Source organism: Colias eurytheme, chromosome 10 (assembly GCF_061535395.1).
Source record: "Colias eurytheme isolate Ceu_HAF_F1 chromosome 10, ilColEury1 Martin Lab GWU primary, whole genome shotgun sequence".
NCBI lineage: Eukaryota > Metazoa > Arthropoda > Insecta > Lepidoptera > Pieridae > Colias > Colias eurytheme.
In genome coordinates, this window is record NC_142989.1 from 1,131,644 (window position 1) to 1,155,345 (window position 23,702).

The following is a 23,702-nucleotide window of genomic DNA, read 5'->3' on the forward strand; positions in this document are numbered from 1 at the left end:
TAAGGTTCTTGCTGACACTTGCAATCTCTATTATTATAACATTATAATTGTAAATGTTGTAACACAGTTGTCGGCAACACTGCACGCCAGTTTCGATTTATGTAGATATTAAGAAACTCGTGTAGAAATAATTTTGAAGTACATTTCCTCCTTCAGAAATGTCGGTTTACACTAAATGCGTTGCAACAAGCTGGCGAGTTTTGTTTTTCACGCTCGCGCTATATTAAACGTAATTAACTGTTTTGTGTATATGTTTTAGATTATTTATACAACGTTTTGTTACAAGTTATTATACAAGTTATTTATGGCATGTGTACTCACGTGAGGTTATATAATAGTAAAGAAGTAGCGTAAAGATTATGTTACTTTTTTGCTTACTCTTCACATGGACATTAAAAGTACATATACTATAGTAAAAGTTCGAACTCCAATCTACCCATTTGAAATCAGGACACTTACAAACAGAATAATATGTATTCATATTGCTTCATAAATATGCCATCCAGCGCAAATCACATTTACTTTTTAAATATTATTTTAATATCAACAAATTCTACGAATCCTGAATTACAAAACACTAATTATATCAGTAAACAGATATTGCGAATCGTATTTTAAACAACTGTTATGTAAATATCAATTATCCTGTGTTCAAAACAATAGTTTTACAACATCATACATTTTCCATGATAATTGAGAAGCATTTGCTGTAACCAACACTACCGTATACATATAATAAAGAATACAAAACATAATATTTGTTGTAATCTTCACGTGACTCTTCGTTGCCTCATTTGAATAAGGTGTCTATTTCCTACAGAATTAGGTTCAATTTAGCAATCTGTGCGAATTTACTGTTTTCTATTGTAGTTACAGTACGAGGAGTGGACAATGGGTATGGAACAGAGCTGAAGACGAATGTTCTAGACTCGGATGTATTATGTACTAGCGGTCCGCCCCGGCTTCGCCCGTGGTACATATTTACGTTTTCTCTACATAAGAACCATCCTCGTACTTCAAGGAATATAATAAAAAAAGAATAATCGAAATCGGTTCAGCCGTTCTCGAGTTATGCGCTTACCAACACATTTTGCGATTCATTTTTATATATAAGAAGAAGATTAGACTGTTTTACATCTTAAAATGCACAAGTGATGTAGTTAGATGAATTTGTAGAGCTACCAGATTTATTACAATGTTCCTCATAATTACAATATGCCTTGGAACTCAGATTTTCATGGAAAATTTTCATTTTTTTTATCTTTTTTTTTATCGATGCTTCAAGCTATGTTTTAACACAATGTTGAAACTTGAAGGACCAATTATAGTCTTGAATAACTTGATGGTATTGGGAAGTCCATATCTGGATAGCATTAATAGTAAAAAGTGGAGGCGTCTTATTATGTCTACTAAAAACGATTTCTGATTGTACAATTTACGTTTTAACTTAATTCATATAAGAACATTCTTATTCTTAATTTATACGTTATCATTATTACTCATATAATATGTTCCTACTGCAAGGACATTCCTATGAAGGTTCAAACCATAATCCACCACGCTGGTCAAGACAATACCTACTGTCAATTTAGAGATCACCGTCGTCAAGTCACACAATATTTTCGTACCGCGCACTACTCCTTTGTGGAACGACCTTCCAAATTCGGCATTTCCCAACGACTATAATTTAGAATACTTTAAGAAGAGAGCGTATTCTTCCCTTAAAGGCCGGCAACGCAACCACAATACTCCAGAGTCCAGAGTCTGTGGTTGTTCATGGGCGGCGCCAATCATCGCTTTCTGTACGGTGACGCGCAAGCTCGTTTGCCGATTTATACATAAAAAAAAAAAAAAAAAGTCCATCGAAACTACCATTATATAGATTATAGAATAATCTTTAGTATCATATGACCATAGATAAGTACTATGTCCACTTTCTCGTGTACTTGTCCCCATATCACCTGACTCCGATTTACCTTCACATGTGCAGTTTCTCCGGCCAGTGTCACAGATTGCGCATTTGTACGGATGCACTGTGGCATTTTATATTACACTTTACACCCGTGTGGTGCTTAGCGTGTTATATACATTTTGATTCATTTTAACTGCAAGAGAAGTTATATTTCTGAACATGATTAAAGGTAACTTTCGGATTTTGTAGATTCTGTTGAAATAAAGATATAACTTTATCATCGTATAAGGAAGGTAAAGGATTATACACACGATTAGATACCAATTAACACACACCATATAAAAGGTATGCATAATTAATTTATTGTATAATTTATAATTAAGGTGATATCCTTGATAACTAATTCCCATTAAGGCCTTTAAATTTTGATCACATTGAAGTTATAAGAGATTTGAATTGAGCTCTCCAAATATAGACAAATTGTGCTATTTACATTTCCAGGTTCTTACTATGTTATCCAATCAGGCACGAAAGTTAAACGGATTTGGACCAACTTTAGCATGAACGGATTAGAGATATGGCTTTAAAATCTCGAATTACAAAGGGTTTCAAACGTAAATACTATTTTAACTACATATATACCATTATCCGTACTAGGATTGATGTTACAAATCATATCATATTCACCTGTTTCTCTCAGTATACAGTAATAATAATTTCGAGTTATTTCGAGTATGCTCAAAACATCAATTTATGCAATGCATTAAGCTTCTTATCATTATATCTGTTCAGTGAGGCACAATGTTTGTTTATCCAATGGATCTGTTTTCAAAGTTAAGTACACAGTACGGAAAATAATTAGCGCCATACACAAGGCCGCGTGACGTAAAGAAATATTAGGTTTTCTATCGTTATATTACGTTTAAGATTTAGTTTGTTATCATAGATTCGGTTAGGAGCAGAATTGTAAATATCTGTTTTCAAGTTATTTTCTATTGTCTTCATCTAAATTGCATTTCATTTTAGGAAAAAATTCCGTCTTCAATCAATGTGTTCTATAAAAGAATAATGGTATTTGCAGATTCACTTATGATGTGAAAAGTGTCACAATATGGGCATTTCATTAACACTTTGGTTCGTGAGTATTAAATTTGAAGTACTGTAAATTAGCAGTTTGAAGAGTTAACTAGTTTAGACAGCTGACGTTAGAAAATACGAGGCAGTGCGTTGAATGCGTTGCTGTAACGGCGTCCTTAACCCAGCAACGGTCTAAATCACGATCCGAACTTATAATCACTATTATATGAACAGTAATCGTATGAACTATTTACGGCGCCCGGATCGACCAATGGGAAGACAGATGGTCGACTGGGACGCCTGCCAAAACGTCTTGTCCTCTGAAACGTTCGGCTTCCCGGTTTATTTCGTTTTTATTGAGATTGACTAGACGCAAGGATTCAGTGTGCTGAATTTTCGCAATAGAGTATGTGAAAAAGATACCTAGACTGCAGCAAACATTTTAGTAAAATGTGTACCTCAACAATTCCCTGAAACCCTGCAATTCGCATTTATGTGTAATCGGCTAATGTTATAAATTACCCATATCACAGCACAGAACTGAAATGTCTCGTGGTCGTGACATACCGCAAGCTCCGACAACTTCGCTTTTCATAATATATTAAATAACTCAATGCAAGTGGAAAACCACAGACTGGTCCAGTTTGCATACGTAACGCCACAATTGATTGATGTGTGTATTGTCAGAGCAACAATGAAAACAGCATCCGTTCTGGACTGTACGCACAAAAGGTATTCTACACAACAACACTTTTAAGACCTTGTTGAGCAAGCCTTTCTAGTTTGTAACGTTTTTATTTGAGGTCGTAGGTATGAGAGAAAGAGTGTCCAATTACAGTACAATATGTTTGTGACCTACAGACGGAGGATGTATCGATGATATACGGTAGAAATGTTTTAAAGAATCAACTCATATATTGTTTTGTAGGTTAAGCATATAGATAATGAATATTGATGTTGCATGTGATATCAGCTTAAGATTATACATGTGAAATACGCTTTAGCTTACTTGACCTTAACCAACAACGTGGATCAGCTTAGAATTAAAAATAAGAGAATCATAATGGGATTTTTGATACAAAGTATCTTCTCGTATTATTGTTTTGACATTTTGTAGTTTAATGATGATCTTGAATATGGAATAATAGTTACAAACATGAAATATCGGTTCTGACCAAGGGTTAATAAGATGCCGGTGCGTCAGGGTCAAAACTCGTTTACTCCAAAATGAGCTCCGTTTGATAAGTTGGTCAATTAGATAGCAGTTCGAATTCCCGTTGCCTTAACAGGTTTCGAGTTTTCAACCTCGACGATGTTTATTCGTACGATGCATAACCATAACCATGTCAAAACTGCTCGTTTATAAGCTGCCTGATTATGAATATATTTTCTATCGGAATTTATTGATCCTTCGGCATCATACTTTACTTTAGATTGAAATGTTTAGGTTCGAATAACAATCTTAATTTTGTCTATAATTTTATTTAACATATCTACTTGCAAAAATTATATACTGGATCGGACAAATGTAAATACCGAAGCTGGATAAGCTTCTGTATTTGATAATACCGATAGTCACAAATAAAGTTTTGCTCTTTTCACAGTTACATTCAATTCTTAAGACATAACTTATACAGTACCTACGTAACTTTCATTGAAATTTTTCCAAATTAAACCCTCTCATTCATCGATATCTAAGTTAAACGTCACAATAACACTTTCTACACTCGCATCTATAACTATCATTACACTTACAATTTATTAAACGTTTTTAGAAAACATTGAAGTGTAATGAACGTCGATAGAATCTAAACATTTTGCATATATTGGAAAGTTTTTAGTTTTAGCGTATTGTGATATTGAATAACTCTCGGATAAGATTACGTTTCGCGCAATCGGTTGGAAGTTGGTTGGTGTGGGCTGTGGGATAGCACTTGTATCCCAACATTCTACAAATAACCGCTCTTTTGTTATGAATCTGAACCACGGGTGGTCACGTTCCTCGCGACCTGGGATTAGTATTTATTATAGGTATAGGTGGTCCCTGGAATCTTGTGTAGCTAAAGTGGCGCTAAATGTTGGTAATGAGAAAAAATAGAAGGTTGTATTTTAACTATGTAAATGTAATTAAATAGATAATTAACTATACAGTAGTAAAATTACGAAAGTTTACAAACTAAATTTATACTTACACAATTTATTTTACATCTTATTTATATTGTAAGTTTAATTAAAAATGTTGTATTTTAGTGCTAAAATGGACAAAATAATTTGTGATTTTGAAAATTGATGTCATCGGTCAGATTAACCGATGAGCGTTAATAATCTTTTAATATATTAAATAACTTATGCAGTCAATTAAACATAAATAATAGGTACTGTAGTCATGCATGATATTAATAATGTGCACACCGATCATTTAGTAGGAATCGACATTTTGCATCTATACAGCACGTGCTTGCATTAGGTGAGCACTGAACTAAACATTACGATACGTCCATTGTTCAATAAATTGAAATAGTCATGATGTTTTGCCAATTTCCATGCTTTACTAGATTCATCCTTTGATATTATAAGAGCGATTAAACCCATTTAAATTATGTGAAGTAGATTCAAACAAAGGAACATTAATAGGTTATAATTAAGCGGCACTATAATAGATGCTATTTTTAGAAATTCTAATTTTAGACGTGCGTCTATCCAAATTCAGAAATAACATTATTCGTCATTCCCTTTGTCATCTCGACACTATTTATGCATAAGTTCTAGTCCAAAATATGCGCACGTGTAAGAAAAACTATGCAGATCCTATACGTCATTGTCTCGACGACTTGGTTTCGAGATAGGAATGTTTATTGCATGATTGCTCGCTCGTCCATCAATTACAGGTTCCGTGGACCTTCACGGTGGACGTCTGTGCTCTGATACGGAAGGTCAAGGGTTCTTTAGTACACGGTTGGTGGGTTAGAGCCAGTTGTGGATGGAACTTCTTGAATATGGGTAAAAGCAGTTAATTCATATTATAGGATGTTTTATAAGCCTTATGGCAATTACTTGTAAAGATCTTCACATTTGAGGATAAACGGCAAAGGGTATATTTTAGCGATGTTTGTCCATTTTATTCTTCGTTGTTATATTTTAAGCTGTTATTTACGTGCACTTTTTTATGAAATGACGTATTTATCGATGTTTTGTACACGTTTTCTTGTGATTGGCCGTTCAATAGATTCAGTAAGAACAGCGGCGATTAGATAACCCGTGAACAATGGGAAACATAAACTTTTATTGTCCATACAAATGGATCATTAATTATTAGGAGTTATTGCACTATTCGTCACGCATTCATTGAATTTTAGTGTCGAGCGAAATTTTGTTACTATGTAATTAATTTTGTTTCTATTATAATTCTCCTATAAAGTGGGTCATTTTTTACGTCCAAGTTTTAAATGGAATAGATTGCAAAGAAATTTGTTTATTCAAGTTTTTGTTATTTAAGTTTATTGATTATAATGAAGTCGTCGGATTAGAACATGGTCAAATTACATTGTTTTTATTCCGTCACTGTAGAAAGTGTGATTAAATTTATTTTGCTGCCCTACAGCTCCAGGAGTATTTTATGAACATAGGTTGGTCCGGAAAACATAATATCTTACTCTCTAGCTACCTTGAAAATTCGTAATCTTTAAAAACGACAACCAAATTGGGTTGTTTACAAACGAAAGTCTGAAAGGATGTTATGGAGATAGCGAACATGTTAGCATATCGCGAACGACGTTATCGTGTCTATTTTTAGTATCTGGGTGTAGTTGCATGCATTTGTATGCAATGAATTTAGTAACCCAGAATTGCTAGATGGAAAAAACTATGTGCAAGTCATGTGCAAGTGGATTTCTTAATGGTCTTTACACGAGTTTGTTTAAAGAAAAATTGTGTTTAGGAAAGATGAATTAATTGAATTGCATAATATACTCGTTAGAGATGTGAACCATGATCATGATATTGTAATTTTTAATTGGTAAATACAATTATTAAAAGAGCTATAGAAAATAATGTACAACTCGTAGACCCCCAACAAGTTTTGCCCAGATGTTACGCATGTGTTGTTATAAAAATACACCAGATTCAGAAAATTTATCGAAACAAGAAAGTATAGAATAATACAATAATATAAATTTTACAATTAAGTATAGAATATTGTTTTCTTCGTTTCATAATCGTGTACAGTAAACAGAAATCTGTTGTCTTATTAGTTTTCTCTTATAATCTTAATATATTATAAATCTCGTGTCTCAATGTTTGTCCTCAATGGACAGCTAAACCACTTAACCGATAATAATAAAATTCGCACACCATGTGCAGTTCGATCCAACTTGAGAGATAGGATAGTTTAAACATGTATGTACCACGGGCGAAGCCGGGGCGGACCGCTAGTCTGATAAAATATCAACGAGAAATTTTGAAACACTTTTTTGTAAGTTGCGTAATTTTACTGAAATTATAAAAATACACTTTTAATTAACGTAATACTTTTGACGTGTATGTTTACCCAAGTGGCGATATTATGAACCTCGATAGCTATATCATTACTATTTATTATTATAACGATGTCTCTAATTAAACTTATATTAGCATTTAATATGTTTTCTTTAACAACCTTTAAAAGATCAATGTAACTATAAACAACCCAATTATTATATCCGTAGGCACATTTCATCAAAACACACGGTTTTCACAATTGCTTCAAAATATATCACAAACACAAGCCTTTCGTTACAAGGTTAATTTATATAGATATTATTAAAATTTACTCTGCTTGGAATATTCTCCCCGTATTTTGGAAACTGTTTTAGGTCTAAAAAGGGCAAAGGACGGTTAATCTCGGATTAAAATGTCAGTAAGCTCCTTTTAAAAATGTCTTGAAAAATATCCGAAGATTAAAACCGTAGTTAAATAGGGTTATTCTGTTAGTAATAGCGTAGTATATTATTATTAGTCTTTTTTTTTTATTGACGATAGGGAAGAGCTTGACCACAATATTAGTCTGTGGTAATAGTATTTCTGAATATAGTTATAAACTCCGTTTTGCATTATTAGTAGGAAAATAAAACTTAAAAAGAACCAAAAGTGGTGATAATCAAAAACAAATTCCCATAAAATTAAACCACTATAGATGTTAAAGATCAGGAAAACGATAACACAATCGACCGATATGACCGGTGTCAATTATGTTTGCAAACATATTGATTGCCTGCTGATTGCAGTTATCGATGCTTTGATTTTGTTCAATTACCGCATGGCATTTCTTCAGATTAGTAGTAAAAATATTGACACCAATTTTTGTTTGTGTTTATATTTGTTTGGGTGCAATATAAATGGACATTTAGGAGATATTATGTCTTATCATTAGTACAAGGACTGTAGTCATAATTTATTTCCTTTAAATCACACTTGAAGGCTTGCGTTACAAAACCGACAATTTTTCAAGGCTGTTTGCAAATTGCAAATTGACGCTGTATATCAAAGAACATTAGGATCAAGGTGTTTTAAAGGTACAGAGCGGAAAATTCACAAAAAAATGAATACAAACTCAATACCATCGACGTCATCACCGGCTCGTTAATAGATAGGGGCATTTTCACAAAAATGTACCCCCTCCTTGAAAAATATATTTTTTTTTATAGTATTATATTTTAAACTTTTTTTGGTCTCTTTAAAACGGAAATTCAATATACTTCAAGAAAAAATATACTATGATGGGTTTAAAATGAGAAAACTGTAAAAATAATAGGACACAATGGAAAGTCTCGCAATTTTATATCAGTTGTGTGACTATATTCAGTAGCTGGAAAAACAGTGCAAAATATAAGAATTTTTAGATATTGTTTATTTATTAACTTAAAATCGTTATTTTGTATATTTTAAACACTCACTATTCCCAACTTTTGGATCTAAGCTAATTAAAAAAAACAATAGTACATTCAGTATTGTGACTCTGGTACTTTAACTGTCATTATTATCTTTACATTTAAAATGTTAGATACTTTTTTAGAGAAAAGGCAACAAATATAACACTTATGTATTATTCTCCATTAAAGGGACTGATTTGAAGGGCATTAAATGTAAAATCTACTCAAATATTTAAAAAATTCAGCTCCGTAATATAGGGACAGTCACACAACCGAATACCTAAAAAGGGAAAGGGTGCGTTTACATGGCGAAAAAAAAGTACGCAGGCACACATAATAAATATAATTATAAACTTAACTTAACTTCAAACTAAATTATCTCAATCAGTTCGGGCTTAAGCCATCACATTATTATTATTTACTAGATTTCCGCCCGCGGCTTCGCCCGCGTTTTCAAAGGAAAACCCGCATAGTTCCCGTTCCCGTGGGATTTCCGGGATAAAACCTATCCTATGTGTTAATCCAAGTTACCCTCTATATGTGTGCTAAATTTCATTGTAATCGGTTCAGTAGTTTTTACGTGAAAGAGTAACAAACATCCATACATCCATACATCCATACATCCATACAAACTTTCGCCTTTATAATAGTATTAAGAATCTAAAGGGTTAATTACTATCAAGATTCAAGAATAAGAAGTCTTTTTTATGTTTTATATTGGCACTAATCAAATTAATCAGTCGATAATCAGTCTTCGTGATTCGTTTATTATTAACCTTAAATAATCTCAATCACCATATTGGATAAAAAAATCTTGTTTCAGTGGACGCTGCAAACACGAAGGTTAATCTGTAAATAAAAAAAAACCAATGAAAAATATCGTGAAAAAAATTAATTTTTGTTTCATTATTATCTTTCGTAGTTATACAAGGCACATTGTCTAGATTCTTAGTTCTGCTGGCTTATTTTGTTTCTTTTTCTACATAATGCTTCTTTTTTTTTTTCCTCAAAAAAAAATTTTACTTCCTCATGCAAAATGATCAATCAGCTGTTGCGATTTGTATGGGGAAATAATTTTTATTTTTGAAATCTACTTTTTGCCGTAGTTTCCTACTCAGTCAAAAATGTCTTAGAAAAATATTTTTATAGCTCAAGAAAATCGCCATGTAAACATTGCTTTATGTGTTCAGGCATGTTGTGACTTTTCGTTCAGCGTATATGTGACCGCTCAAATAGTCACACAGCGGAAGTCACATTTGATAATCCTCTAGTAATAAAAACGGTTTAAAATATAACCACAACACTTATATTCATCAAAACTTTTGATCAACTTACATATAAAAACATTTAAAACAAAATTAACTAAATACTACAAGATAAATAGATAGAAATAAGCCAAAATATGGTCACATACCTGAATGAAGAATTTGGTCCCTGCAGCTTGCAAACACGCGTGCACTCCTTCTAAGCAGTTTTTTGACCCTGACGGCTTCTAACCTGATAAGTTGCATAGCAGTAGCTATGGTGTTGACAGTAATGCAAAACTATTTGAACCACAGTAATTTTCTTTTTAGAAAATCGGTGACACAACTGAATGTTCCGGGAAGGACAATTTTTTTGATTTTCTTTTTTATTTTTTTATCTTTTATTTTGTTATATAAGGTTATTATATTTTAACTATTATCACAGTAACTGATTATCCTGGACCAAATAAAACCTTAAAAGATGGTACCTTTCTTACAAAAAAGTTAAGAAATAATTTAATAAACGCGTAAGAGTAAGCAGGGGACAGCGTAAAATTACCCATTTTTCAATTGTTATTTATAATTAACTTAACTTTATTTTAGATTATGTCATAGTTTTTGTTAAAAAAACAAAATATTGTATACGTATAATCACTTTGATAACATATATAAATAATTCTGGCAACTACTTCATTATAAAGAATTTAATGAATTCGAGGGACAGTTGAAAATCAGGGGGTATACATTTTTGTGAAAATGCCCATAGACAAGTTAACTGTAATCGAAGACGCGTGCGCAGAGACAATACGTGTAACTGGAGGCCTCGGTCAAAGACAATCGAAAACGAAAGGAAGCGACGCCGGATGTGACGTCACGACAGTAATGATACGGCTGTTACACTTGATACTGAGTTCTAGCATATAATTAGATACTGGATTACCTGGGAGTTTTTTTACTGTGTTCATGACAATTGTTTATGGCAATTTTGTATGAATTTATAGAAGATTAGGCAACCATTCAGATAGCGATGAAGAAGTCAGTAATGTTAAAACTTCTAAACATTGCGCGAGGTAGTAAAGTACATACCTAATTGCTGAATGTGAAATGTTGTTGAAATTGGCGTTGAAACTTGAAACGTACGTGATTATGTTAAAAGACACTATTAAATGTTGCGTGATTCTAATAAATAATCATGCGTTAGGAATGGAGATCCTCTATCTTTTAGGGGACTAAAAATTTAATAAAAGGCAGAATTATTGATTACCTAATAACTATTAATGATATCTAAACATACACACATAGATTAAACTACTGATTATAATATCTAAGTATCGTACAACTCTAGGAGTGATGGATGGAGTACTGCGATCATTTCCAAACGTTATGTACTTATGTCTAAAATAGTTTTATCGTAAACATTTGTAAATCAAAATATTTTTTAGGTTAACAGCCCTCTAAATATATAAACACATCACAAGCCACCACGTGCATGACTAACACACAATTTTTATATAACCAAGTTTATTAATTTATTATCGATTAAATTCGCATATTATAAACTCCTAAAACAGAAAAACACGAAAATACGCTAAAATCATATAAATTACTTGCAGCAATTTGTCAAAGACAATCTTGTATCGACATTGACCAAAATGCTACATAATATTTTTCAAAGAACACATGCCATTGCGAAGTAGGTATTAATCAATGTATAATTTTAATTCAATACGCATCAATTTGCGCCCATGTCGCGTGTACAATATGGAAAGTTAAAACTGATCGGACGGTCGATGACTTCTACATTACCATAACATTAACAGTACGCATGGGATTAAGCTCGTGTTCCGCGACGCCGACACCTAACCTTTCGCATTCCTAGGTATTCCTAGATCGTTTGTGTTTGTTGCTATTTATAATATGTACATGCATATGATACACGCTAATATCATAGGCCAATAAGATAAATTTTGCAACAGTGTTGTGTGAGGAAGAATTTACATTGTGTTAAAAATGATTTTCATTTTTAACTGTGTGTCTGATTTTTTATGAAATATTGAAATGTATTTATTTTATTTTTTATTATTTCCATATTACAATCTACATTAATAAAACATTGTCGCCAACAAAATTGCATAAGGGCTCCAGATCACAATCATATTTTATTACTTCGACTTCGAAGCAAATACAGCTTCTATTTAGCCCGTAGCCGTTCTCTTTATACCTAGATACTCTATTTAATAAAGACGTTAATGAATTCAAATGTAAGCCTAAATATTTTCAACTGGTAACTTGTTTGAAACCTTGGTTATGAAACTAACAGATCTGTCGTATGCAACCTTGTAAAGGTATTGCATTGTATTGTTTCTGCTTTGTGAATATAATATCACGCGCTTCTAATAGCACGAGCAATGAAACTTTGTACGTAGTTTTATTTTAGAAAAACTAAAATGTAAATTGTAAACATGTTCTTAAGTTCACACATCGATGTAAGCAAGACGGACTATCGCTGCAAGCCTTTTCGAAAGTTGTCAGTAGGCCGACGGTTTCTTCTTTTATATCCTGTTACTTCATTTATTGTAAGCTCACGTCAATAACATCTAACAAAAACTTTGCTATTAAAGGCATTTCTTCATCAAGTCAATTGATCTGATTCAATCATAACTCTAAAAAAACAAGTCATTGGAAAAATCACGTTGATTCGTTGCTCTATTATGGTGTAAAACTGGGACAAAACTGTTTTCTGAAGCGCACCTTATTTGTAATAACATCATAAGTGGCTACGGTAAACATACGCTATTGTTAGACGTAACTTTTGATTTAATATTTTTGTGGATGAATAGTTGTCAATATAGCTGTCACTGTCACCTATCAGAACATGCTTAGCTGTCGAATACTATAAATTGCCGCTTTCCTTTGACTCGTGGCGCAATCGTACGGATCGTGCCTAGGGGCTCGGACGTTGTTTATACGACGTTTGACCCAACTACCTTCACTTTGCTAAAAGTCGTTGACTTGCTGCGATTTGTTAATCAATTAGGTAGCTGTGTAGAATCGCAGTACATTCTAATTACATTTCAAACTAATATTTAACCCAGTCTCGCGTGTAATTTCTATTATCAGAATTGGGATAGAATTCAAGCCCACTATTTTTAAATGTGTTTATGTTTACGTAGTTTTGTAACTGGCATTTGTGTTTTTTTTTTTTCGTGCGTTGCGTAAAGTAAAAGTTTGTTACGTGGATTATTGTAACGGGAATGTAGTCCATCGAAGAAATTGTGTGTGCTATCTGGGCTGCGGTCCAGTGTTTGTAATAAAAACCTCTCAGTTCACAGGTAAATTAGATTCAGGGATGCGAGGGCCCTACGAAGTAGTGAACATCCTGCCTAGTGGTCGATACGAGTTGAAACTCGTTGTGGTGACTACGGAAAGGAGACTCAAGCCGCGGCACAGCATAATATGGTGCCCTGGCGTGGCGAGTGGTGTCCCGAAGCATGTGCCGAATTTTTTTGACGATGAGTGTTATTGACTCGTAGTGATTCAAATCGCTAGTCGAACCCTGGCGTTGAGGTATTGTCTAGTCGCTGACGTATCGTAGTGATGTATTTCACTAGTCGTACGAGCGTAGATATACCGTCAAGTCGCCGTCTGTATGTCCGTAGTGAGTTGTCTCGCTAGTCGGATTTGAGCGTTTAGGTATTGTCTAGTCGCTGACGTATCGTAGTGATGTATTTCACTAGTCGTACGAGCGTAGATATACCGTCAAGTCGCCGTCTGTATGTCCGTAGTGAGTTGACTCGCTAGTCGGATTTGAGCGTTGAGGTATTGTCTAGTCGCTGTTTTACTAACGAGTGCGTAGAAAAGTATGGTCAGTGTGGCCGAGGCAGTGTGTTTTTGAAATCCCGAGATGAACTACCGTTGTATTGTAATAGGAGAAAAGGCGTACGAGGACGTACGTTTGTCAGTATGGCCGTGTTAGACGTAACTTTTGATTTAATATTTTTGTGGATGAATAGTTGTCAATATAGCTGTCACTGTCACCTATCAGAACATGCTTAGCTGTCGAATACTATAAATTGCCGCTTTCCTTTGACTCGTGGCGCAATCGTACGGATCGTGCCTAGGGGCTCGGACGTTGTTTATACGACGTTTGACCCAACTACCTTCACTTTGCTAAAAGTCGTTGACTTGCTGCGATTTGTTAATCAATTAGGTAGCTGTGTAGAATCGCAGTACATTCTAATTACATTTCAAACTAATATTTAACCCAGTCTCGCGTGTAATTTCTATTACTATAATATTGTCAATTCGATTCAATTGATTTAAAATGCTTGAATTTAAGTGAATTATCTATTAGTGGATTATCTTTTATCTGTTATTCATCCTATAATTTAAATTACGTCTCTCCTTACTTTTATAAACGCTCCTGTTATTTTACAAATTACGGAATACCTATCAGTACATAATTTGTTTAGGTCTTGGCATCAAGACAATTTTTTTTAATAGTAACAAAACATTTTTTGTAGTCCAGTAAATAAACATTAGGTATTAACGCGAAAGTCAGTCTGTATGCCTTTTACGCTTTCACAAAACCACAGCACCAATTTTGATGAAATTTGGCAAATATAATTGAATACCTAGGGTGAAACAAATTTTTTGGCAAAACTCAATTCGAATAATGAAAATGCATACTACGCTATCTGCAAAAATATATCAATCTAGATTTATGTCTGACTACATGTCGAGTGTATTGTGTGTTTTAGTAATTGATACTAGCTGTTCCTGTATTATCTGTTCCGATGTACTCATGTTACTGATAGGGATTTTAGTGATTTCACCAAATCCATACAAATAATTATTTGCATAAATCTATTTTTTTGTCAAAACGTGTCTGATTTATTTGGCAACGGTACATTTTTTGTGATAAATTTGTATTTTTGTAAAAATGAATCGAAACGCAACGGATAAGAAAAAAAACAGACTGCTTGAAAATAATTTTATCAAAGAGGTGAGGTAAACAAAAACCTAATAATTTTAACCGACGATTGTCACTGATTATTAATATTATAAACAACTTTTGTATAAACAGTAGTTGGAAACAACTAAAATACAGCATACTGGATTGGAGATCTAGGGTAGGCATTGTTTTATTGTAGGTACGTATTCATGAACAATCCCTCAGAAAGAGCTTAGAATATTAAATTGTGTTCAGGTTGGGTATTATAATTTATAAAGGACTTTACATGCCCCTATTATAGAGAATTAATACAAAACTCGCCATATTATGTAGTTCATTAATTGTTCCAATATAACTTTGCTGTAGGAGATGATATTATGTTATTTCTTTACGTAATTTGAATGCATTGACTTGTGTCTGTCTGTTAATTATCATATTATGAAAAGCCTTATCGAATTTAATATGTTATATATAATTATATGTATAGCCGTCGTGTCATTGAACTTTTTAGGGTTCCGTAGCCAAAATGGCAAAAACGGAACCCTTATAGTTTCGTCATGTCCGTCTGTCCGTCTGTCCGTCTGTCCGTCTGTCACAGCCGATTTACTCGGAAACTATAAGTACTACAGTGATGAAATTTGATGGGAATATGTGTTGTATGAACCGCTACAAAAATATGACACTAAATAGTAAAAAAAAGAATTGGGGGTGGGGCCCCCCATACATGTAACTGAGGGATGAAATTTTTTTTTTCGATGTACATACCCGTGTGGGGTATCAATGGAAAGGTCTTTTAAAATGATATAAAGTTTTCTAAAAAACATTTTTCTTAAAGTGAACGGTTTTTGAGATATCAGCTCTCAAAGTCGTAAAAAGTATGTCCCCCCCCCTCTATTTTTATAACTACGGGGTATAAAATTCTAAAAAAAATAGAGGTGATGCATGCTAATTAACTCTTTCAACGATTTTTGGTTTGATCAAAGTATCTCTTATAGTTTTTGAGATAGGTTGATTTAACTGTAATTTATTATATTTGCTGCTACGGAACCCTTTGTGCGCGAGCCCGACTCGCACTTGGCCGGTTTTATTATTTTTATGTTTTTCAATGTTTATTGCATTCAGTTACAACTTACGACATACATAATATTAATATTATGTAAGTTTCTAGGTATTTCATTTCATATCGTTATTATTAGAAAATAATTTTCACAATATAAACTAGGAAATAAAAAGACATGAATTTTAGGTGTTACGAAGTAAGTAGGTCAGCTCATATAATTTTCAATACTAAGTTATTATGTGAGCTTAGCCGTGGTATTTTAGAGGTCGTTCAGCACAGCTCATAATATGAACATATTAAAATATAATGTAACCTTTTCCTATAGTTTAACCGTTATGTTTTTTAATTTATCATAATAATGATTATCATCTATCCATCCATTTAGCCCGGATAAGTCCACTGTTGGACGAAGGCCTGCCCCATAATGTGCCACAGATAAACGGATTATGAATAATTCTAAATTGGAATAAGAAAAAATTAGGAAAAATCTTTCCTCGTTTATACAAATTAAAATATGAAAATCTATAAACAACTTGTCTTCATGAAAGTTTCTTTTTGTTTCAGTTATTGCAAAATTTGGGCAAAGTAGACCGGACACTCGATGACATATTTGAGGAGCATCTCCAGAACTTCAACCGGCAGCACCAGCAGGCCGTGCGGCTTCAGAAGGAATTCAATAATTATATAAGATGCATACGAGGTGAGATAAATTGATTTTTTTTTCTTTAAACGTGCATGAAAAAGAAGCTCCATTTACATAAAGGTTAAGCAAGCATGTATTTGTAGAAAAATTATGCTTTTGTTTACTTGTACAGTTGAAACTATTTCGATAATCTATCCCAAAAAGTAAATAAAAAAACATATTCGTCAAATCGTCAAACAATCGTAATCTTTCTTATATATAAAAATGAATCGCAAAATGTGTTGGTAAGCGCATAACTCGAGAACGGCTGAACAGATTTCGATAATTCTTTTTTTATTATATTCCTTGAAGTACGAAGATGGTTCTTATGTAGAGAAAACGTAAACATGTACCATGGGCGAAGCCGGGGCGTACCGCTAGTATCTTAATAATTCTTAACTTTAACATTTTAGTTCTATAGCATTCAAATGCATTATAAAAAGTTCTGTGAACGTTCTTACGTGAACATAACCAATTACTTCAATAATTGTGTACGAAAATTTTTTGTTCATTCATCCATGAAACACCATTACATAAAACACAAGTCTCAACATCCCACCCCAACCTTACAGCGGTGCAAACAGCGTCCAAATCGCTAATGGAGGCGATCACAGAGGTATACGAGAGCGGGTGGTCCGGCCACGACCTGCTGTATGTGCAGGCGCAGAACATGGAGATGCTCTGGCAGGATTTCTCGCACAAGCTCGGCGACCAGGTGCTGATACCGCTCAACACGTACACCAACCAGTTTCCTGAAGTCAGGGTTAGTATGGCTATAATTTGACCTGTTTAAGTATGTGGCGGTTATCACCGCTCATAAACATACCTAAGTGTTGCAGGTGCTTTTAATGATTAATACACTCTTTTCTTGAAAGGCCCAATTCGCGAAAATACGGGAACACCGCAAGTGGTTTCAAAGCTTTATGTCATTCAAATTATGCCAATCTTTAGTGGGCTTATTGGCATATTTCAATTGCAGAATAAATTTATTATTGTGTTCTATATTATAGGGAATCTAGATATCTATCTAGAATCTAGGATAGTAAGATGTCACATGTTGTTAAATATGCGGGTTCTGGAATATGCCGGTTTTATCATATTGTTTTACTTCACCGTTTAGTACTGTCTTGAGAATAATTTGAACGCATTTCTATGTACTTTTTATTAAAATTATGTTTTATTCAAAAACCTTATTGTTTTACAGAAAAAGATAGAAAAACGAGGTCGCAAGTTAGTGGACTATGACAGTCAGAGGCATAGTTTCCAGAACTTGCAGTCCAACGCGGCCAAAAGAAGGGATGACGTCAAGGTAAGTCAAATACCCTTTTTATTTCGAATAATAAATTAATAATTAGAAATAATTGTACTAAATATTCTATAGAATGTAAAAGTAAAAATTTTCTTTTGTTCTTCAATATTAAGCTTCGTGATAGGGCAAATATGTAATAACACGTAAAGTTCATAAGCCTTAAACGAAAGTGGAATAGACTTGCGTGATAACGATAATATACGAGACAAAGTAACCTCTATATGAAAGACCATCAAATTACTATTTTCATATCATGCAAAGCTTACAAAAGTTATTAGTAAATATCTCTATGACGCTTGTACTCAATACTTAACTGAACAGACATAATGAAAAAATGAGCATATTTTTAAACGTATCTCCAAAAATAACTTCATACATACATACACTAAGTGCATGACGTTCAAAATAAATGCATAAATCAAGGCCTGCAGTAACCGCTTTATCGAATATTGTTTTAAATTCTCCAATGCATTAATCTTAAATGGGTAGTCTCGAGAGGTAGATCGAATTCAAGCGGTAGCATATTATAGTAACGAAGATGTTACAACGGACTATACAGTGGATATACACATTTGGGAAATAACACTTTATATTTTTTGAGTATTTCTGTATGAAGCAATCTGAAAATATCGATATATTATCATAATATACTATTAAGCTTATCATGGCTACTTATTGGCGAAAGATACATAAATAGCCACATTTTAAGATATGGTGATATGACATAACTAGATGAGGGTAGTTTAAGACGAGAGAATTAACTGGTACCTTCTACTGAAGCGTCTTCATCTTAGGGTACATGGCCTACCACCATTTCCCCATTCTTAATAATAAAATGCTCAAAATAATCCCATATCAACGGTATTCCAGGTGACAAAAGGCAAGGAACATTTGGAGGAAGCGAAACGCACATACGAAATCCTGAACTCGGAACTACACGATGAACTGCCCGCACTCTACGACTCTCGCGTACTATTCTTTGTCAACAATCTGCAGACTCTGTTCTCCGCTGAGCAACTGTTCCACTCGGAAAGTTCTAAGGTAATGAAAGAGCGTATGATAAAAATATTATTTGGTCAGGTAAAAGGTTAACTACTTATACACAACAAAATCGTCAGTTCTTCATATATCAAATGTGTAAATAATACTTTTACTTCTACACATATAAACACGTTTAGCGTTTCCGAACCCCCCTATATTATCACTACATAGTGTAAAACAAAGTCGCTTTCTCTGTCCCTATGTCCCTTTGTATGCTTAAATCTTTAAAACTACACAACGGATTTGGATGCGATTTTTTTTAATAGATAGAGTGATTCAAGAGGAAGGTTTTAGTATCATATAACTAGTGGTCCGCCCCGGCTTCGCCCGTGGTACCTACATGTTTAAACTATCTCTCAAGTTGGATCGAACTGCACATGGAGTGCGAATTTTATTATAATCGGTTAAGTGGTTTAGGAGTTCATTGAGGACAAACATTGTGACATGTGATACATATATTAAGATTTATTTGGTTTTAGACAAAGCGGGCGAAGCCGCGGGTGGTAAACTAGTTAATAATATTTGATTTAAATTGAATTCCAGGTGTTCTCCGAACTGGAAGCGATCACGGACAAACTAGCTATGGACTCTCAGCGCGGCGGCTACAAGAAGACCAACAACGTCGTAAAGAGCAACACGCTCAACTCGCACAACGGGAACGCGGTGCAGAGTGAGTTTATATTTGTTGAAAGATTTGTTGTAAGATCGGTTGAGTGACTTGTTGTAAGATCGATTGAGCAACTGGTTGTAAAATCTGTTGTGCGACTGGGTGTGCAACTTATTGGCCAACCTGTATGATTTGTTGGACAAATCGTGCGTTTGTTGTACAATTTATTGGTCAACTTGTTGTGCGATATGTTGAACAACTTGTTCGATTTGGTGGCCAACTTGTTGTGAAACGTTGTTGTTCGACTTGTTGGTCAACTTGATGCCCGATATATTGAGCAACTTGCACTACTCGTTGGCCAAAATTGTTGCCCGATCTGTTGTACAACATGTAGTGTAAACTGTTGCTCAACTTGTTGCGCAACTGGTTGAGAATGTTCGATGTTTTGTTGCGTGTTCACTAATTGAATGTTTTAACGGTATGCAGTTTGATTGGTGGCGATTAAAATGATTAATTTGTTAACATACTAAGATTAGATGTTAGAAAAATAATATTTCTTCGCCAGTCAATTTTATGTGCGTTAAATTTTCCAATTCATATATTTTCTTCTTTTTTGTTAAGGCTGCAGTCTAGCAAAATTGCGTTTTCAACAAGTTATTTGACAATTTTTTCCCGGCTAATGAAATGATAAACTGAATTTTTTTTTCTTGTTTATCAATTAGTGTTATATACGCAATGCGCGTGAATTTTTTCACATTTATAAAGTTACTTTATGTTACCTTAATCAGGCCTTAAAGATAAGTCTCTTTCCCCCAAAGACATTTAGAGCTAACTTTGTGCACTCACTACGTTGCAACCGATTACAATTTACACATTCTGATCAGCGCATTATTATCTTTATATAGTCGTTATTAAAAACTGCTGAACACAATTGCCGAAAAACTTATGATTTTCTTAATTAGAACGTTATAAATTCATTAAATTTCCCATTTTTTGCCTTACAAAATCTATTGATAAATACTGCTAAAAGTTATTTTTTCCATTAATTTATTCGAGTTGGTTGAAGACCAAATGAGTATTAATCCTTTAAAAAATTTTTTTTTTAATTTTGATAATTCCTTAAATATTAAAAAAATATTTAAAATAATTAGGAAAAATCCTAGCGAATTTCTTTAGTCGCGCTCCTTGGGCCGGAGCGTTCTGACGTGTGCTCTACGCTCGATTTTCCTTGATACCGAAGTGAAAGTTGCTTTACTTCATTAAATTTAATATTTTTGTTAATTGATTATTTTTATCTTAGTTTTGTGCAAATATTCGTATTTTTAAACATTTGATTTCGATATGGAAAATAAACGAAAAAAAATACGCGTGTAACTACTAGAAAAAAAATTATCTTCGAACATAAAGTTAATGAAACCAAATAGATTGCAAAGGTGATTGGCAACAATTTCTTTATTTTACGGGGTGTCAGTAAAGGGATGTATATTTCTTTAAAACTAAAGTAAGCTCATAAATTTTCTTATAATATAATTTTTTTGAAGTTCCAAAAATGTTTATTTTTCGTTTGAGAAATACGAAATATAATATAAACTTGTATTGAGAACTTGAACTTCCCAAGTTCATCCGGGGAAATCCCCATACGGGGAAAATATTTTGTTTACTCCAAAATTGATCCGAGGTGTTTTAATTTTTTCTTCTAGTCATTTTCAACGTAGCGGCATGTTGTTTGATTATTAATTTTGTAACTTAAATACAGGATGTTGGTTTTATATTCTGATCTTACAGACGCGCTGACAAATTTAGTCCGCCATTTCTAGTTTAGTCTACCAACTCTAAGTACCAATATTAAAACGAATGGATTATCATCACATCATCAAAAGTCAGATGTAATGGAAGATCACAATAACATAGAAAATTCAGTGGGTGTTGAGAACTAAACAAACAGAAGTAACAGAGACGCGAAGAATAAAAAAAGAGGACGAAAACGATAATTCGTTGATGCTTTCCCTTTTCGACGTATTGTTAGGGTACATCACCAATCTGCAAAAAACAAAACTGATGATTCCCAATTGCTGATTAAAAATGAAAAACAAATAATCGACAACAGTGGTGAATATTTGCTGATCACAATGAAACATCCTTCAGTGGTAGCAGATTTACTCATTTCAAATGTATCGGTGAACAGCGTAAAGGAGAGGAGGACAGGAAAACATTATGAATGTGGATGGTGGATTGTATACAGGTTGTAATCGATAAGTATGTGCAGGCGATTATGACGTTATTATTGCAGGTATCAAAAAACTTAAAACTGATATCGAAATTACTTTACCTAATGAGCAAAATGACAATAATAACTTTTTAAAAGTATAACGAGAAATATCTAAAAAATTTACTTTATACACTCCCATATCAAAAAGGGAAAATGGGACTAGTAGAAGTTAAATGTCTAATTCCGGCAAAAGACATGAATGCGGAAGATGCGGTTAAAAAAAATTAAATATTTGAAATACAATGCAAAAAATAACACTTTTGTCATAGATAAGAATCATGACTATTTTTTCTAAATTCAGGGACAACTAAACGTTGCAGAAGCAGAAGTCTGCTTATTTGCTGTTTGGACTGGAGTGAATCATTCGTTATAAATAGAATATATAAAAAAGTATGTAACGTTTAGGCAAAATAAAATGATGGACCATTATCAAGATTTTACATAAATTGCCTACTGTCAGAATTGATTGATTCGAGACTTCAGCATTCGATGCCCATCAAGGACCCATCCTATATCATTCAAGCGATTGAAAAAAAGAGATAAATCCAGTGCAACCGATAAAGCATCAGAATGCTAGCAAAAGATTTATTAGGTTTATCAATATAAATCTATATATTACACATAATATAATAAATCTGTAGAAGACGCGAAGACTGACATCCGCGCGGACGGAGTCGCGGGCGGAAGCTAGTCAGAAATAAATATCTTTTGTTTCATTTAACACAAACATTACATTTTTTTTATTATATACAAAATTTGTTTATCCGTTTTATTAGTTAAACTGAACAACTTTCACTAAGAAACTTAGGTCGAAAAAAATGTATAGAGTTCTGCATTTTGTATGGAAAGCTTATTTTTTTTTTATATTTCGTCCAAATTTCTTTGTAAAAGTTGATCAGTTATATAAACATGAAGTTGAAGATATCAATAGAAAGTATTCGCAAATTTTGTGTACTGATAAAAAAAAATCACCCGGTGTAATTTTCACGAAAATTGTTTCAAATTGTCATTTTTGGTACTTATTACGAATATTAAATTATGCATACGAATGATTTAATTTTTAAAAATTAAGTGGAGCAATTTTCCCTTAGTACATTTGTATTATTTACATATAGGATGACAGGATGCATTTGTTTGCACTACTAGACCAAGCCCTTAATACAGAAAAAGTTATCTCTAATTGAATTATTGAAAAATTTTCGAAACAATTTATTTAATACAAACTGAGCTTTATTCGTATAGATAGATTGGAATAAAAATTCAACTTCTGATATCTGAATAAAAAGGAACCATAATATTAATTGTAGTAATTAATCGAACATTCGCAACAATAATTTTAGTTAAATTCGGTCATATTTTACTGAAAAGACATACGAGTTTATATCTAATTAATTGTTAAGATTTTCAAATTGTTGACATTATACTTGAAATCTTTGGATACAAAACTATTCATTATTCACAATAATCAAAAATTTTAAAAAATTACATTGGATTGCTTGTGCATCAATATTGCAAATTTTAAATTACTATCTAGTTATTACTATGCAGTAATTATTAATACAAAAAAATCTGTTATCATTAGTACAAAAAATCCGTGCTCATATCAAGTTAATATAATTTTAATAGGTTTTTGTAAATATT

The 23,702-nt window shown here is 33.1% G+C and overlaps 1 protein-coding gene across 1 annotated transcript in view; it reads left to right on the forward strand.

Annotated features, from left to right (window-relative positions):
• Amph (amphiphysin) overlaps positions 1-23,702 on the forward strand; it is a 45,055-nt gene that overhangs the window by 16,970 nt on the left and 4,383 nt on the right. Inside the window, exons 2-6 of the mRNA XM_090106035.1 lie at positions 16,718-16,853; positions 17,408-17,598; positions 18,040-18,144; positions 19,015-19,185; positions 19,729-19,855. Coding sequence (XP_089962161.1) covers positions 16,718-16,853; positions 17,408-17,598; positions 18,040-18,144; positions 19,015-19,185; positions 19,729-19,855 — 730 coding nt within the window. The remainder of the gene's footprint in view (positions 1-16,717; positions 16,854-17,407; positions 17,599-18,039; positions 18,145-19,014; positions 19,186-19,728; positions 19,856-23,702) is intronic.